The sequence below is a fragment of the Fistularia commersonii genome, chromosome 7 (genome assembly GCF_037954325.1).
Source record: "Fistularia commersonii isolate RoL2024-O1a breed Wild chromosome 7, RoL_Fcom_v1.0, whole genome shotgun sequence".
NCBI lineage: Eukaryota > Metazoa > Chordata > Actinopteri > Syngnathiformes > Fistulariidae > Fistularia > Fistularia commersonii.
This window is the reverse complement of record NC_141290.1, coordinates 13,305,332-13,324,131: the sequence shown is the minus strand read 5'-3', so window position 1 is coordinate 13,324,131 and position 18,800 is coordinate 13,305,332. Positions and strand designations below refer to the sequence as shown.

Genomic DNA, 18,800 nt, shown 5'->3' with positions numbered 1-18,800 from the left:
AAGAAAAAGAAGCTGTGTATTTTATTTTCCTTTACTACACATTGTTATTTATTGGGCAGGTTATTTTTATCGGCAGGGAGAAAAAAACAAAAAACAGAAGCAGGGATTGTGTTGATTGTAGAAGGAGTAGCAAGATGGATTGAGAAAACATTGCTGCCTGAAATTTCATGGAAAATTATATCACTGCAGTGTTGACATCTTTCCATCTTGCCTACTGCAATAATTGCTCTAATGTATAGCAGGTTTTTTGTACCCAACTCCTTAAAATGTAGATATTTGATTACAAATTGGCACTGTTTTAACTGTGAAAAAGGCAAAGGCCATGCACACTGGAGCACCCTGATTGGTTCACAGATTGTGCATCTTCAAGGTTTCAAAGTGTCAATGAGTTGGATGACGATGAATATGGAATCAGAAGTTTTCATTTTTAATGAATTTAGTCACTAAATGGCTCAAGGGCAGCAGACAGTCACTGCTGAGCATGACAACAGCAGCTCACATGCATGGAGAATAGCTTCCTGTGGAACACTACGAGGAAAGAGCAGATGATTGAGAACAATAGAAAAAGACAGTGTTGAAGTGATAACGCGGTAGAAACAATCTGTTGGAATTTTAAAGTGTTCAATATATAACCGTGTTTCAGTAATTAAACACTGATATTTGCATCTAGTACCTTTTTATAGGAAAGTAGAAGACCGATATGCCCAAAAAGAGAATGTAATGCTGTTTGCAATGGAATTTCAGCATCTGTGATCTTTTCACATCTGCGGCCATTTATTAACATTTTTATCCTGCCGCGCTCAAACACTGTTGGGATGTACAAACTTTTTTCTTCATAGCAAGATAAATCAGATGCTAGCAAGCACATTTCACTGTTATAATTCATGAGTGACGTGGGCAATGGCATATGCGAGGAGTAAAGATGCACCAAACTTGCAGTAATTTTAAGAGAGAGACAGACATGGGTGTCAATGCAGCAGATTGTTGAGTTACAGGTATTGCATCAAAATATTAACAACAGCAATAGCACTAGTAATAAAATTAATAATAATAATATGATAGCATAACATTCAACATTATAACAGTATGCTTTTATTTATTTTTCACTGCCTATCTGGCTGCACTGCAGATGACAAAATGAGAATTTAATTGAACAGAGAAACACATTTCCAGACTGTGCACATGACAATAAGCACTTTGAATCTCCTGGGCTGCTGGTGAAAACAGGAAGAAAACAAGACCAAGTTAATGAGATATTTAGATTAGATTCAAGTTATTTGACCAAAAGAATAAAGAAAATTACCCTCACTTTGAAAAGAAAAGAAACATGAGTTGATAAAAAAAAGCCAGAAAAAAAAACAACAACAAACTGATTTTTGGTTATATTTGAATAGACCCAAGCATAATACATATGCTCAATCCTTGCGCTAATATGGACCTACCTGTACTGAAGGTTCCAGCCTTTAATTTATTGAATCTTTAAACCTTAAGCAGAACTTAAAGGAAGGGATGAATTGAACATTTCCCCTGTTATCACCATCAAAAAGAACATTAACCACAAAGACCCAGGGTGTTTGGATTGCACCATTTTAACTCGGGGGTCTGACATATCTAACCCCCCTTCAGAGCTGGTGTTGGCTTGTCTTTGGTTCTTCTAAAATACTCCAGCCTGGGAAACCCCAACCATAGAAAGGCATCCTGATGATGATGAAATACCCTCACCTGCCAAGACACAGTATGTTCCTGGCATGCTCTTTGTCAAAACCTGACCATGTTGGACTAAGGCAGCTGCCAAAATACCTTGTGTGTGACGTGAACTGGGCAGAGTGACTGTCCAGCTGGTATTCATACAGGCATATTTACCACCTTTCCCAGCTACACGTCTATTGTTACTGTGCAAACACAAATGTTCAATAGATCGCACACACAAGTTGACGTTTCAAGACTTGAAATCCTTGGTCTGTAGGGGAGCCATTAATATGTCTTACATGGCCTCTCTAAAAGAAATGCCAAAGAAAAGAGATCTCATCCTATCCTATCCTACCCTAGCCCAGCCCAACCCCAACCTAACCTTGCCAATCCTTTCCTTTCCTATCCCATCCCATCCCATTCCTACAAAAATCTTGTTTTGTGGAATTCTTGTTTTGTTTCTGTAATGTTTTTTTTTTTTTTTTTGCCTAACAGCCTGGTAATAAATGTGTCTTCCTCCAAAGGAATGTAGGTCCACTTTTCCATATGTGACAAAATAATGTACTTATGTTGTTTTACACTCAAAAAAGAGCGATTCTTAAGCCACTGCATCATTAAAGATTGGTTTTACTGGAGGGATTTGGTGGATATAAAAGGGAAATATAAAACAATGACAACAATAGTTCATCTTCAGGGTAGGAAACAAGTGAATCCAACCACATATGTCCCATGTCAGCCTCAGATCCTTATAACCTTATGATATTTATAATCATATCGAAAATGTTTGATATTGAAACAAATTCCTAAAAAAAAATATTTGAATTTGTTTGTACTGCAGGCATTAGCATTGTTCAGCATCGCTTTTATATCATGTGAGTTCACAAATTGTGTTTATACCCCCTTCTTGGTAAAGCTGCATTCTATAAATCAAATGAAAGTTTGTCTGTGTTGCATCATTATCGCATCTTAGGGCATTACAAAAGACAAAGACAAATCAATCAGTCAATTAGAAGATGAAAGCTGCTACTTCCTCTTGAGTGTTTCACTGGTGTTTAAATTGTGCCGGGGAACCAACAGAGGTCGCTTGCTGCCAGGGTATTCCTAAGGACACGCATACAATGACAGGTCCCGCCTGAAGGGTGGGAAATCAAAGAGTCCAACGATGTAAGAGAAAAAAAGCCAACGTACAATGGTCAACACTTTACCTTGCACATCAGTCTTGAGGTTGCATTGGTCTGCAGACTCGTATGAAAATGTTCCTCTAGCACTACATTCATTATGTATAACAGAATACTTGATATGATTTTTCCATCCCATTATAATGCATGGGGGATGGGTTTGTTTGTTGTCCACATATTTTGCTTCTATCTCTGCAGTTGAGATTCCGCAGCTCTATTATCTGCCAGGCTTGGCGGCTTAGGGGTCTGGATTTTGGTCTGTGCAAGCTCCTGTGCTCCCAGGCAACAGGTTCCTCTAATGATGGGAAATTATGCTTTAGGCATGTCAATTATGATGCAAAAATACTCCAGCGCGGCCGTGTAATTTTGCTTTAGGCATAGAATCCTCTTGTAAGATGGTCTCTCAAAACAGCACAAATAATATATTAAGCAGAAAGTACACAACAGAAAATATGCTCCTTGAGTGCATCCTACGAGAACCTCTGATCGATAAAATAATGGATTGGTTTTCCCTCCTTGGGCAAATATAAAAATGAATGTACTGTCACAGTTTGAGAGGACAGAGCAATGGGACCCACTTGTCGATCCACTAGCACCAATCTATAAAGCACTATCGGCCTGTGAAGACCTATTATCTAATCATTGTCAGTCTGTCACTCCAGATGACCTAATCTCAGCAGAAATTCAGAGAGAGCAACCAAAGTAAAATCTAAAGCAGTTGGAGAGCCCGCTGTGATGATACCTCCTCCGTATGGCAACTGTTTTTGTTCTTCCCCTTGCTTAATTAACACGTCTTGAAGGGAAAACTCAGCTCCCTCTCCCATGAAACAAGTCAGAGGTGGGAAAAACATGGCAGAAAGAACTCCGAAATGTCATGATGGGAAGAAAGGAATGCTGTTTCAAGTCCCTCAAGCCTGTGGTTTGTTGAAATTCTTTAAACAGTAGCTATTATGTTATCTAGATAATTGATAGATCAGAATTTCAATATCCTGCCCAAAAAAAAAAACCTTTCAATATAAATTTGCCATTTCATCTATTAAAAAACTGTATCTGCTCAAAGAAAAAGAGTAAAAATAACTAATATTTGCAAATTAAATATTTGTTTCTCATCATTCAAATAAAAGTGATAAATAATCATGATGAAGTCATAATCTTGTTATGAAAAATATATTACCACAATAGGTGGGTCTAATGAAACTGTGTAATTTAAAAAAATTACTTTGTATGATTAATTAATACTAAGTGCAATCAAAAGTCACTTACTCTTCAAATTAAGCTGTACTGATTTAATTTTAACAAATATTTAATTTCACTTGTGTTCTTTGTGGTTATTATTAATTTTATTTCACTGCTCAGTCTAACATTAATATGCTGTTGATCTTGGGATGAATTGGAATTATGGTTTTTAATTAAGTTCCCCGCCTTAAACTATAAATTCCATAAATTCAATTCGAATCAGAATCTTTGAGAGGAAGGGCTCGTGCTTTTAAATGATATGGACACCTTGAAAGCCTTTGTAGAGTACTCAACCTACTCTTAAAACCCCGTCAAGGACTCACATTACTCAAAACACACATTAATTCAGTATTTATACTGGTTATCCTGCACTCAGGGCCACAGGGGTGCTGGAGCCTATCCCAGCTGTCATTGGGCAAGAGGCAGGGTTCACCCTTGACTTGTCAACAGTCAATCGCATGCTTATAGACACAAACATTGATTTGATTCCTCATTCAAATGTGTTATGAATTTGGGATCTCCTACTGAATGATTTTGACTCTTGGAAGGAAACCTCAAGAAATGTGTGGAGAACGTGCAAACTCCTCACAAAAACTACCCCATTTGGATTGAGCCAGGAACCTTCTTGCTGTGAGGCAGAAGCACTAACCACTGTCATCTTCTTAAAATAATTTTTCTCCAAAACGAACTGTAAATATTTCATGAATATTTAATAGTTTACAAAACATAAAAGTTTGCATGTGGATGTCATAAGATTCAATGATAAGGTTTGTCAGTAATTATGGATGGAGGAAAAAGATTATCTGAAAGTCAAAAACGGAAAACCAAAATGGGAAAAAATTCAAAAAAAAGAAATTTAAATCACTCATTTACCAACAAAAGAATTACTAGATACTTTAGCTGAAGTATTTCACAATTTAAAAAATATTCAGAAGATCCACACAGACACAGAACTCATAAAGACGAACTTGTCCCTCTGGTGAGTGGCTGGGTTCATCCTCTGCTGTCTAGTGTTCAGTAGGATGTTTGCCGGGTCAGAGCTCTTTCTCAGGATTCAGTCGCCGGAAATGAAGCTGATGAGAGTGGTGAAAGGGCACCAGAACGCTGAAGCTGCAGGCTAGAAAAAAACAAAGCATCGAGGTTAAAAATAATGCTGTGTTCTGCTGGGCAGTATGAGACAGAAACTGAGTCTGTTTCTTAACCAAGTATGCAGATGTCCAAAGCAGAAAAAAAATACTCTTGGCATTTGGTCTTTTGCAGCAAGGAGTGGAATTATTGAACAATAATAAAACCTTTTTGGTACCAAACAGAAAAGAAAAGGCTATGTTCATGATGACCTGTTATTCAGGTTGTATTTTAATTAGAATTAGTTTAAAGTATATGATAATTGGTATTTACCCATTTTTGGTCATTTCTGATATACTGTGTTTCAAATAGTAAATTCTGCATACAAGAAAAATAGAGCACAGGCCATATTGACACTTTGTTGCACTATTAAACCAAGTGCTGTATTGACGCTCTTTTTTTTCTCAATTTTAAATATGTGTTTCTGATCAATTGACAGGGTACCAGTGTTGCCAAAGCATGCTTGAGAATTTGTTCACTTTGGTGGTTTTGGAGTCAATTAGGAACCCTGTGTGAAGCATCCTCATTCTTTGGGATTCCTGTATGAATTCTGCTTTGACTGGGGTGTTTTTTTTTACCCTGGACTGTGGTCATAGGAAAAAGGCCAGCCATAAGTCAAATGCTTTGATTGAAAGAGATGACCTTTGACACCTTTTTGGCTCACTGAGAAGGGCAGGAGAAACTGCAGTGAAGGGCTCGTACCAATTCCGTCTATTTATGAGATTTCTGAGGCGATATATTTTCGAAGTGCGAATTTTCTTGCAGGAAATAAGGCAGTATGAATCAGTTTTTTTTCTTAAATTTATTTATTTATTTGGCCTGTCACATCATTACTCTATAGACGTATTATACAGTAAATGGGCAAGGCCCTCAATAGGTTCGTTGACCTCAGTAAATCCACCTTTCAATAAACCATTCAGCAAGTGTGAGGAGGAGGTGGTGGTGGGGGGTCCAGCACATAGACAGCACCTAACGGTACATTAAGCACATGATTTACCGCTTGTATTTATACCATTTATCACACCATGTCAACAAAATCGTCACTTGCACTACTGACCATAGGTCCCAGGTGCTGGACTACATTTGCGGTGTAACCACTGCATAGGTATGCGCAGAATCTGAATATCTGTTTCCATGTTAATTGCACCAGTGCCATAGAGTGGTCTGAAACCTACATGAACAATGAGAAATCAATTATGTGCTGTTTGATGTTTAAAACTATTAGTTTTAGATTGAGTAAAGGTGTTATTGTTAAACAATAACAGATTCAATGCTAAAAGCCTGACAACAGAGGCCCACTTGGAGTTCCCAGCGTGAGTGACCTGTGATCGCACTGCATCTCGTGGTATGACTTTACGACCGCTCTTTGCAGTGTGAATGCTGTATACATCTGACAACATTGGGAGGGCTTATTTTGTCAAGAGTCAGCATTAATTGCTCTCGACAAATACTTTTAGCCTGATTCTGACAAGAAGACAAGAATATTTCCGACTAACATTCTTGTCACTGCAAACTGTTGATCACAAACAAATGGGAGGCTTTAACTCCTTTAACTACCACATTGTTAAGTGTTTTTTCTTTCATTCAGTGAGTGAATCCTCAAGATCTCCAGTGTATAATTTAGATTCAGTAAATACTATCATTGCAATACTTGAGAGAAGAGTGACGGGTGAAGCTATACATCCTTTTTGTGCAATACTGTAAGCTTGATAATTAGTCCTCTATAATACATCCTCCTGAAAAGCTGGTCTCAGTTTATGCTGGATGTCTCTGGGGCAGTCAAGATTCAATCTTTTACCAGGAGGGGCCTAGAGCAAACCGTGAGAGGTTTTGCATGTTACAGGATTAAGGACTCCCACACTCTAGCTAAAATTGTTTTTAAACCACTATTTTCCCTTGTTTGGCGGGTCACCTAATCTAATGGTCGAACAACATAATCTCTTACAAACTCAAGGGAGCCGGAGTCTTCTTAATCAGTTCCAGCATTTTCTTTTTTTCATTATTTGTTCATATTGAAGTTATGCTGCTGAAAAACATCACACACAACACTTCATCTCTGTCAGAGGTAATTATCTCAATTAAGGTTCACGCCAAAGGGATGATAAATTTACTCTCTGGGACTGGTCAGTCAAATCAAGTCAGATTTTATTTATATTGCGTCAAATCACAACATAGTTGTCTCATGACACTTTCAACATAAATCAGGTCTGGACTACACTCTTTAAATGATTTACAGAAACCAAATATTCCCCCGCCAGCAAGCACTTGGTGACATCAGGAAGGAAAATCTGCCTTTTTTCCAGGGAGAAACCTTGGACAGATCCAAGCTCAAAGTGGCCAGCCTTCTGTCTCAGCTGGTTTGGGTTTAGAAAGAGTGTGAGAGAGAAGGACAGACAGCCAGATAGCATATGTGTAATAGAGATGGAGAGTAATGGGGGTTTGGGATAACAGGGATGAATTATCTTTTACGAATAATAACATTAGCGAAAATGGTTCGACGGCAATAGGTGAAATGACTGGTCTAGAGCCTCATCTGAGAAGTAGTGAGTAAATCAACAATAACAATAATTATTTTTCCGCCTACCTGAGGTCTTCACTGATTTTAATATCAGGTTCAGGGGCATAATGGGACATTGGGTATTGCATCCTGCTTCCTACCCGTCCAGAATCTCCCCTTAAAACAAACTGACTGTTTCTGATAGATGGGAGCAGGTCCAGGCCTTGCAAGCAGTTTCCTCTGTAGAGGAAAGTAGATCTGGCATAGCATAGATAAAGTTTAAAACTCTCCAGCCATTGAAAGTTCCCGATAAATATTATTTTCAGCACCGGAAAAAAATTTGCATCTAACCTGAAAGGTTTTCATTACTTTCATTAAAGTCTCTCTTGATATGATTTGAAGATGTTGTGCTGAAAAAAAAAAAAAAAAGCAACAATTAGGTTTTGCCTAGGAGAAGTAGACATGACTGAATCTGGAAGTGTATTTTAATTCTCTCTTACTCCTCCAAAGCTGTGTTTGCACTCTGATACCACGTAATGAAAATATCAGCAACAAACAGAAAGGAAAAACAAAGACTGTTCACTTAAACAGAAAGTCATGCAGTTCTTTGAAATCTGCACAATTGAGAGTGGGAGTAACAAAAATGGGAATTCTAAGATAATATTTATGTTATAACTGTCTTGAAACTGTTTGATTTCATGTTAAATTCTTAGATATAGGGTGGGACTGTGGCACAGTTGTTAGCACACAAACATCTTCTTTCAAGGGAAAAAAAAGATAACTTCCATAAGCTGTATTTAGACATCTCGGCATGTTGGCAAATACGACTGATAAACACTGTCTGTCAAAAGACAGAAAAACAAATAAAAAAAGATGAAAATGAAAATAATGGGGTAGATCTGGCATGGTGTAAGCAAAGTTTACAACGCTGCAGCCATTAGGGTTTACACCTCACAGCAACAAGATCCCTGATTCAAATCAGACTGGAGATCTTTCAGTGTGGAGTTTCCATGTTCTCTCTGCGTATGCGTGGGTTTCTTACAGGTTCTCTGCTTTCTGCCAACAGTCCAAAAACATGCAGTAGGTTCATTAGAGAGAGTATAAATCACCCACATATGTGGCCTCTGGGCAGCTGGGCTATGTTCCCCCAACTCCCTTAGTGCAGGATAGTATTATAGATAATTAATGTATGATTGAATGAATATCTAAATATTCAATCTGATTCTGAATATAGTCTTGACAAGCGTCAAGGTTTTACTCGAGTTCATTCATGCACTCTCAGTTCTTCTTATCTCATTTTTTTGTTTCATTTTGCAAGGTTAAGGCACACTGAGAGAACCGAACAACAATTGATGCCCCATGAAATAGATATCCTCCCATTAATTGAGATGAGCAAACTGTGCAAAGCCAAAAATTAAGAAATAAATGAATAAAAAAATACAATTTTCTTTTTTCTATATTAGGTTTTTGTAGAGAAAGAAAGAAAAAAAAAATATCACATGTTAATCATTTACTTGAGTGGCTTCGAGCATACAAAAGAAGTGTGGAGGACAAACAATAGGGGAATTATCAACAATTAGCAAAGTCCGAGGAGCAGATAAACAATTTTAGTTGTAAAATTATGTTTTTTTGTTTTTTCCCCATTTAATTGACCAAGAGCTGAGCAGGGACATAAATAACTAGATGAAAGTGTACCTGAACCACAAGTGAGAGAAAGAGAGACGGAAAGAGAGAGAATGAGGCAAATATCTGAAAACTGAATTAAGATTGTCGGATGACTGCTTTCCCTGTTGTTTTGAGGTAGTCAAGGGCACACTTGGCAGAGGTAGAGAATCATTCCTGGTTGAAATTATTTCAAATTTCCTCACACATCCACGCTCCAGACACAAAGAAAAGCCAAAAAAAGAGCATTTGTCTTTATGTTGTAAATACGGGCGGGAAAGAACTCTGTCACAGGAAGATCAAGTTTCCGGCATCACAAAGTGTTCCTCGGATCCGGCTTACTTTTTTTCAGTGTTTTATCCATTTAGTTTTTCAAAACTCTTGCATGAACTTGTTGTCCTTTTTCAGAGTTGAATTTTTGTTTGTCGCACTTCAGCCTTCGAAAAAAAATTTGATGGTATTTGTCACATACTTTCTATGAGATTTACATTACGGTCTCAGGTTAGGCTGTGTTTTTATAACAACCAAAACACAGCAAAGCTGTAATATAAAGCGCCAACCAGGCCACTGGGAGTAGCTTGGGATCGTTGCTTGCCCTAGGACACTTCGAAAAGCAAAAGGGAGGGGCTGGGAATGGAGCTGATTTAGTCCTTCTTAAAAACGTAAGTTGTAAGACCCCTATAAAAAAAGATAACCTATCCCAACTGCCATTGGGTGTAGGGGTGCCAAAGTTCACCCTGGATCAGTCCGCAGCCCATCATAGGGCCATCATAGAGACATGCAAACATTCACACTCACTCAGTCAACAATCCATATTTATGGACCACACACAGACACTGGGGGAACATGGAGAATCCACACAGAAAGGCTCCCATGTTGGAATCCAACCTGTAACTTTCTTACTGTGAGGTAGAAGACCTATCAAATGTGCCACCATGCTGTGCTAGTACTAAACATCAGGAATTTAACAGTAGCAGTCCAATTTGTCCATCCTGTTGTAGAGTCTGTAGTCTTTCAGTAAGTCTACAAATTTGTTCAGTCTCCAGGATGTAAGATAAAGGGAGTATTTTTATTTGATCCAGGGTGACTTGAAGAGAGGTTGAAGAAAAAAAAAAGTGTTTTTTCTAGAAGCATGTCTACACACCTCAAGTGTTATTTAGTTTTCAGTCTGTTGAACACGGTCAAATGATGCGGCTCTGGCATGGGTCGCACATTAAAAGATTTTGTGCTTGGAATTGGTCATGAGGGATGGAGATATCATGCTGTGTTGCCTTGATCCTGAATTGGCTTTGAACCCTTTTTTGTGGAAACTGAGCTCAAGATGGGAGAGATCTTAGAAAGTTTGATGAAGAGTTTTGCAGGTCTGTCTGGTTGTGATCTGTGGATAGATAAAACTGTAATGTCAGATTTTTTTGTTATTTTGGTTATTTTAGTCTTTCAGCAAATACATGCAGCAGGTTACTTGGAGACCTTAAATTGCCAGGACCTAAGTATTAGAAGGTGAATGGTTGTACATCTATCTGTGTATGTGATCGCCTTGTGTCCAGTTCAGGTTGAAACCTGCCTCTTGCCCAATGACAGCTGGTGTAGCAGGCCCAGGATGGTGAACACCAAGTAGGAACGAGTCAAAGTTTACCGGGTTCTGCACATGATACACAGCACTCCAACATTCATTTGTACTCATTCATAGATCATTTTTGAACCAAATAGCATGCATTAGCATTGGGCAGTGTATACTACCACATCTTACCGGCTCACTTGCTCTCCGGCTCTGCACGTACCCAACGTGTGTGTGTATGACACGCATTGCTAATCAATGTCCCTCCACCTTCAACAGGTATTTGGAACCATTTTAACATAAAAAATATGAATATTTAACTGAACCATTCTTGAAGCACAGAAAAAAAAAGAAAAAAAAATCATATATCTAATAGGACTTGAGAATGTTCCCAAAAAAATTTAGAATATTTTGACTTGAAAAAATATTTACCCAGCTACTCTGCCATAGACTCCAGCCTCCCTGTGAGAGTTCAGGATAAATGGTGTAGGTAAAGAATTAATGAATAAATGAATATTTAATGTTATTATACAATTTATCTTCACCACTTTATAAAATTTAATTCAATATCAAACCTTTTATTGAATTAAAATTTTCTTTTTCTTTTTTTTTTTCTTTTTTTTTACATTTTAACATAAAGATTGCATCAAGCTGAAGCTTTTTGAGGCAGTTGCATGCAACCAAAGCAGTCACTCCTGTAATTTTTTGACAGCCGAATGTAAACTCCCTTTACCTTTATTGAACTAGCTTTAGAGTAAAAATAGAAGGAAAAAAAAGAATGACAGAGGTTTAGTGTCCGGCAAGATGGTTGATGCCAGTTAGACGCCCTGCTTGCTGATATGTAAGTGTATAGCTCATGTTATGTAGGGGAGGCATTGAAATACAAGACCTTCGTAAACAAAGATAAATATGTGAAGATACTTTCATACTCGATGTCCATCCATTGTCTACCGCTTACCGTACTCAGGGTCGGGAGGGATGCTTGAGCCTAACCCAGCTGCCATCTGCCAGGAGACATGGCCAACCCTGGATTGGTCTTCAGTCAATCGAGGACCACATAGACAGACAGACAGACAACCAACCAATCACTCTCTCATTCGCACATATGGGCAATTTTAACAATCAATCTACTGCATGTTTTTGAAACTCGTGAAAAACAGAGAACCTAGAGGAAACCCACGCAGACACGGAGAGAATAAGCATACTCCACTGTGCCACCACGCTGCCCTGCTCTAGATAATTAATTAATGTCAATGAGTCTCACTTCTGTTGGTTGCTCTGTCTGATTGCTTTACGAAGAATTTGTCAGGCAGTAGTTAATCTTTCCTTTAGACAATCACTTCACCGGCGTCACTTAAAAGTTTAGTTTCCCTGATTCTAAATCCTGGTGGAGAAGCATTGGAGCTGACTCACAAACAAACAACAACGTTGGAAGAAAAAAAAAGCAATTTTTTTTCTCGGCAGTCTATTTTCTTTATAGACTCAAAGAGATCTTAATTTTCTGTATGGTCAATAACTATCTAACTACAAAATAATATCAGTCATCAGTATCGGCAGATATTGACTAAAATATAAATAATGAAAGATCATTCCAAGCATGGTTTCAATGCTGATATTTTTCCAATATAAACCATCAACAAAAGGATGGTATGTTTTATGTGCAACCTAGATTTAGTTTACTTTCTGTAGTGTTTTGTTTTTTTTTTCCCCAGTGAATATACATAATTTACAAATTGCTTACACTGGGTTTGCAGAGCTGCTAATGAGACGACATGATAAGAGTAGGTGCAATGGCGATAATTTCAGAATGGATAACAGGTTTGATGTTTTCATTGTTTAGGTTGAAAGAAAGTGATATAACGTCATTACTGTTACTTTTTCAAACTAAATTGACTGCATTGCACTGTCAGAAAATCAAATAGCGGTCAGTCTTGAGGTATAAGAAACTACTCTTACATTACAATATAACATGCGCATTTTTCTGAATGTTTGTAATAAATTGTGTTCCAATTAATGGAGTATTTGAAATTTAATCATGTATAATATAAACATATAAAACAAGTAATAACAAAAAAATGTATGTGTGTGTGTTTGTGTGTATGTATTTATGTATGTATGTGTATATGTATGTATGTGTCCGTGTGCATACATATATTTCTTTTTATTCTTTATTTTTCCAAATATAATAAACTGTAAGATACAGTTTAGCTGAAAAATAAATTAGACATATAAATTCATTCCATAATGGAGAGCCTGTTTCATAATAATATTTAAATATCAAATGACCAAACGGCATCAGATTACTTCCTTCACCTATTTATGCCTAATTATTGAATTGAAGTGCTCATTGGAACCCCACTCAGTTTTTGAAAACTTAAGTATGTTGTGTCAAAACCATAATGTAAGGTGGTAGAAGGCACCTGTATCAAGGCGGTTCATGTATAAAATTTATAATCACCCTCAGTGCAAAAGAATAGGCTTGTTCTCTATTTCATGTACCAATTATCCTTCATTTAGCCAAGCACTCTTAGTGAAACTCACCGTCTATTCCCAGAATTCCCTGGGTACAGTGACTAAGAGGCCACGGAGCTCTTATTTTCTCTGCCTTAGTTTTGATGGTTTAGTTCAACCTTATTACTTTTAAATCTCCTTGACTCAGAGGTATCATTAAACCCCTTAATGAATTTGAAAATATTTGTGATTTAATCTGACATCTTTAAATTTCTGGGTGTTTAGGGGGCGTCTGCATCTCCCAGTCCGTTAAAATCCCCCGTGAGCCCAAGCAAGGCGAGTTTGACAAGGTAATCCGGCGACTGAGAGAAAACCCGAATGCAAGAGTTGTCGTAATTTTTGCCAACGAAGATGATATCAGGTAAGGAACTGGTAACAACTACATAACACTGCTCTGATGATTAGAAAAGCATGACTTCAGGGGAGGGCACAGTCCCACACTGGAATACACACATTTCAGTCTATCCTCGGCATACAACCATGTAGTGAATTGCAAAACAAAATTAAAGAGGACTTAGCTGGTTTCCCTGGCCTTATCCACAGCAACATCTGCTTTCTCACCTCCGCAGGCGGCTACTCCATGCAGCTAAGAAGGCCAACCAAACAGGTCATTTTATCTGGGTGGGTTCTGACAGCTGGGGTTCAAAGATCTCACCAGTGCTGCACCAGGAGGAGATGGCGGAGGGAGCGGTCACCATCCTGCCCAAGCGTCAGTCCATCAGAGGTACTGTTGTACCTACATGCATCATAAAACAACAGCAATATTTTACTGAACTAGGGACTACTTGCATTCAGATAAAAGCTCTGAACACTAAAATTATGGTCAAATAAAGTAATATTGACCAAGGTGAATGTATTAAATCAATTATATTGATGAAAAGGTTTAACCTCTGAACCAACCACACTGACAATGTCTGTGTCAATGACAAACAGCCCATTGATCTGTCCAGGGTTTGATCGCTACTTCATCAGCCGGACGCTGGAAAACAACAGACGGAATATCTGGTTTGCTGAGTTCTGGGAGAACAACTTCAACTGCAAGCTCAGCCGTCACGCCTTGAAGAAAGGGTCTGGACTCAAAAAGTGCACAAGTAAGATATTCTTCCAGTGAATGAGGGAAGTTGCATTTGGGGGTTGGGTACTTTTTCTCTCAACTTTATACAAACACTATAGAAGTTGTTTTTTCTTAGATGGGAGTGGCGCATAAGAATTGCTGTAATAAGATTTAACAGCCTTGGCAGCATATCAAAAAAAAAGAACTGCCATATATCCAGAATTTAAAATTGTAGCAGTCTTAAAGCTTCTTCCATTATTATATTGGATTTCTGTCAAGTTTTTCCACCATTGCATTATTTGATTATTCTCGTATAGTAATGCCTTACGAATATGGATTTTTGAGATTGATTACTCTAACAAGTACTCTAAGGGGAAAAAAATAACAACAGATTTCCAATCTGGCAGCAGATAAATTTAATTTTAGCATAGATAAAATTGAATATTTCCATGAACACAATACTGAGCTTGAATGGATCTGACCCCTTAGGTTTTAAAAAGGCAGTCTTTAATAGGTCAAGAATATTCATTGTAATTATGCAAAAACAGCAGGTGATATTTGGCACACTAGCTAGTGAATGCTTATCTTTATTAACTTCAATTTCAAGAAGCTAATCTATTAGCTACTTGCATAACATAGCGGTTCACTATGCTCTACATAAACATGGAGTCTATAATTAACTCTTAGAAGTAGGTTTTCAAAATATGTCACTTCAGGCAACATTTTCCCCCTGCTGTAGAACATAATGAGGTAATTCATAGTCTAGGTAGTTCATAGTCTGTAAAAAAACAACTTCATAAATGAATGGATATTAGATACATCTTGTAATGCAGAATCTTGGACACATGATCATTGATAGTACCTGGGGTCACCCATGGTTTCAGGTCTTTCCGCATTAGACCCCCTCAACCAGGCCTGGAGAGGCTCACCACCCGACTGGAAGCGATTAGCTCCTGGCCTGTGTTCAAGAAGCGCTTATCCACTCCTTGTCCCTCTGAATCCACAGCCATTGTAAGGCCTTCTCAGCAGTCTCTGAAGCTGAGTTGATGGCTCTCCTCTTGTGTGCACCTTTGATGGCCAGGAGACTGTAGGCCTCCAGAGTGAATTCCCCATGAAGCCTCTTTGCCCGACCTCAATGGGCAGGCATTGTGCACACCACCCCTGTCCGTGGCAATCCCCCAACCATGAACTCCTCCATTAGGCTGTTGATTGGTAGAGTCAGCTGGCTGTTGTTGTTGTTGTAGAGGTCGATGCTGCTTAGACTTCTAGGTTGCCCCAACCAGGATCGGAGGCAACTGCTGACCATCCTCTCAAACCCCTCCACAGTGGAGATGGGAGATTTGTACGGTAGCAATGGCCACAGTATCCTGGGCAGGATACTGGCTTAAAGCACCTACGGAGCCGAGGTGGTAAGCCTCTCCAAGCCCTTGAGGATCCATCTGCATCCTTGGGCTGATGTTGTTGTTACTGTCCATGAATTCTCTGATGGGGGGGCTGACAGATTCCAGACTTGGTTTTAGGCCCTCTGCACTCTGACTTGGCAGACTTGACCGGCATGTTAATTGCCAGGGCAGAGTATCACTGAAATGGTACATTTGCTCATTCTTGCTCATTCTTTCCCCCCTCTCTGGCTCCCCTCAGGGTAAGCTTCTTCAGGACATTTTGTTGATGAGTGAGGGTTCTTCCCCACAGAATGTACAGGGTGGATTGCTGGCCCTTCCTGCCCCGGTTTCCATGCTATCCGCTCTCTCTCCAAGCTGTCACCAATCTATTCATGGTCGTCAACCAGTCTATTCCTGGACATCACTGGCTTGGCCAGAATTACATGGTTATTAGATAGAACTTGTGATGCAGAATGTTGGACACGTCATCAGTGATAGTACCTGAGGTCACAGGATGTTTTTAGTTCTTTCAACATCAGACCCCCTCACCCAGGTGACCCGACTGCGAGTGATCAGCTCCTGGCCAGTGTCCAAGAAGCCCTCATCCACTCTCCTTGTCCCTTTGAATCCACAGCCATAGTGAGGCCTTCTCTGCAGCCTCTGAAGCTGAGTTGCCTCAGCCTCTTGCGTGCACCTTTGATGCTCAGGGGACTGTAGGCCTTGCAGAGTGAGTTCTCTGCGAGCCTCTTTCCCCGACCTCAACAGGCAGGCATCGTGCACACCACCCCTTGATAAATAAATAAATCATATCAAGTATATTTGGGAAGCTCAGCAGTTTAGCATTTCACAGCAAGGTTCCTGATTTGATCCCAACAGGGGGCCTTTCAGGGTGGCGTTTCATGGTCTAAGTCTGTGTGGGTGTCATCCCACAGTCCAAAGCATGTAGTATGTTGATTGGAAACCTCTAACCTCATCATATTGTTCACCACAGGATCAGTCGTATAAATGAATGAATGTGTGATTTGTATTTAGATCCTACTTACATATTTTTGTCATTTGTACTGCATGTTGATTGAAAGAACTCCATAAATATTCATTCACTCATTATCTATAATGTCTATGCTGCACTCAGGGTTATAAATTCACTAAAGTCCACAGTTAAAAACACTCACAACACTTGTTGAAAAATCACATCCGCAGCTAAATTCCAACAAAGAAGCACATCCTACCTCCGCTCCCACCTGACACACAGTATCAGCGCTGCTCCTTTCAGGCAAGAAAGACAGCATATGAGTCCCATCAAATATTTTATAATGTGAGCCCTAATGTGTTTTCATCTACTTTCAGTACTGAAATCATAAATATTTACAGTATGTAGCCTGCTTAAATATCATATGATTGAAGGGAAAGTTGATGATGAAATGACAGCATCAACTTTTATTCATGAAAGAATAGTCAAGCACCAAAATCATAAATAACCTTTGAATTTAGAGAAGCAGCTGCTTCTGCTCTTGCTCCATCGGTCAGCAGGGGGTATTATGGTTACAGCTCGCATCCACTCCCACAGAGGATGATTTGTTTTATAGGCTTGCAATATTCCTACCTGTCCACTGGGTTTAACCAGCCCCCTGTTTATGGGCCGTATTATGACTAAAAGATTGACAGTGGGAAAAAAAAAAAGATTTGAATTTTATAAAATTGTGCTGCTAAAATCAAGACACCGCAGAATCTAGGAGCATTTTGAACCCCCCCTCAAGTACGGGCAGTCAGAGAAGTCGCTCATGCACCTCCCTCTCTCCCTTCATCTCCGAATTGTTGAATTAACAAACATCACAACTGTGTGCAGACAGTCTTGAGGTTTACCACAGTCTCTGTTTACCAAAGGGAAACATGCAGCAGCAGTAGAATCCCCCAGACATACCTGGGAAGAACACAAGGATCAGGAAAGGGTGAATTAAACACACAAGACAGTAAAAAATAGGATTCAGAGAGGGAGGAAGCCTCTCACCAGACTTTGTGACAAAGTCATTGAAAATCAGCCAAAAAACACAACATCTCCTAGATGTTTAATCAAAAATGGTATTCACAATAAACACGATTATACAATATTGTGTGTTTTTGCAATGTATCAGGTTTCACTTGATACACACCAGAGTAATAGTAAGCTATATCCATAATAAAATGGCCATTACTGGTATGGCTCACTGGTGCAAAAAAGCATGCCATAAAACAACTGTAAGAACATGAAACTTCACCCCATGCATGTTCATGTCCCTGAATCAGAGACTGCCAGCCTGCACAAGCTTCAGTCTGAATTGTTTCGCGCTGCTTTAAAATTGTTGATTCAAGTAACAACTTTCTTGTATTGAAAGACCATCAGTGCCCAGAAAGCAGCCCCTGAAAAAAGTATCTAAATGCAGGTCACTTGCACAGTAGTCACAGACACATTTCTATCAGTGACCCAATGTTTTCAGCTTAGCGAGCAACCCTCAGACAGAGCAACAATAGATTGAATCCTAATTAGTCTCGAAGTCACTGGAGTATCAGACTTGAGGCAACTTTTAACAATTACCTCATGAGTAGACAGCAGATCGGACATACAGTCCACTGCCAAAGTTTACCCCTACTGGGATGACCACTGAACTCAACAAACTAAGATAAACAAAACTCAATAACAAACTTCTATGCCCATAGAAGAGCAGGATGGCCAGCAGGCTGAAGAGGAAAAAACAAACAAACCAAAAGAAATAGAGAATCTTCTCCATCAAAATGCATTCTAGTCATCTTCCATCTTTCTAGTCTATTAGATAGACAGTCATCCACAAAGGGGAGTCAATGATCCTGGGTGAGGCCGCAGTTCTTAAACTACTCGGTTGAACATGCACATAATAAACACAATTAGCTCAAC

At 39.0% G+C, this 18,800-nt stretch overlaps 1 protein-coding gene across 2 annotated transcripts in view; it reads left to right on the top strand.

Moving 5' to 3' along the window:
• The window catches only part of LOC147232816 (metabotropic glutamate receptor 4-like), a 225,185-nt gene that overhangs the window by 154,543 nt on the left and 51,842 nt on the right, over positions 1 to 18,800 (top strand). For both annotated transcript variants that reach the window (XM_086149906.1, XM_086149907.1), the window contains 3 exons: positions 13,682 to 13,817; positions 14,026 to 14,180; positions 14,407 to 14,547. In XM_086149906.1, the coding sequence (XP_086006032.1) occupies positions 13,682 to 13,817; positions 14,026 to 14,180; positions 14,407 to 14,547 (432 nt within the window). The remainder of the gene's footprint in view (positions 1 to 13,681; positions 13,818 to 14,025; positions 14,181 to 14,406; positions 14,548 to 18,800) is intronic.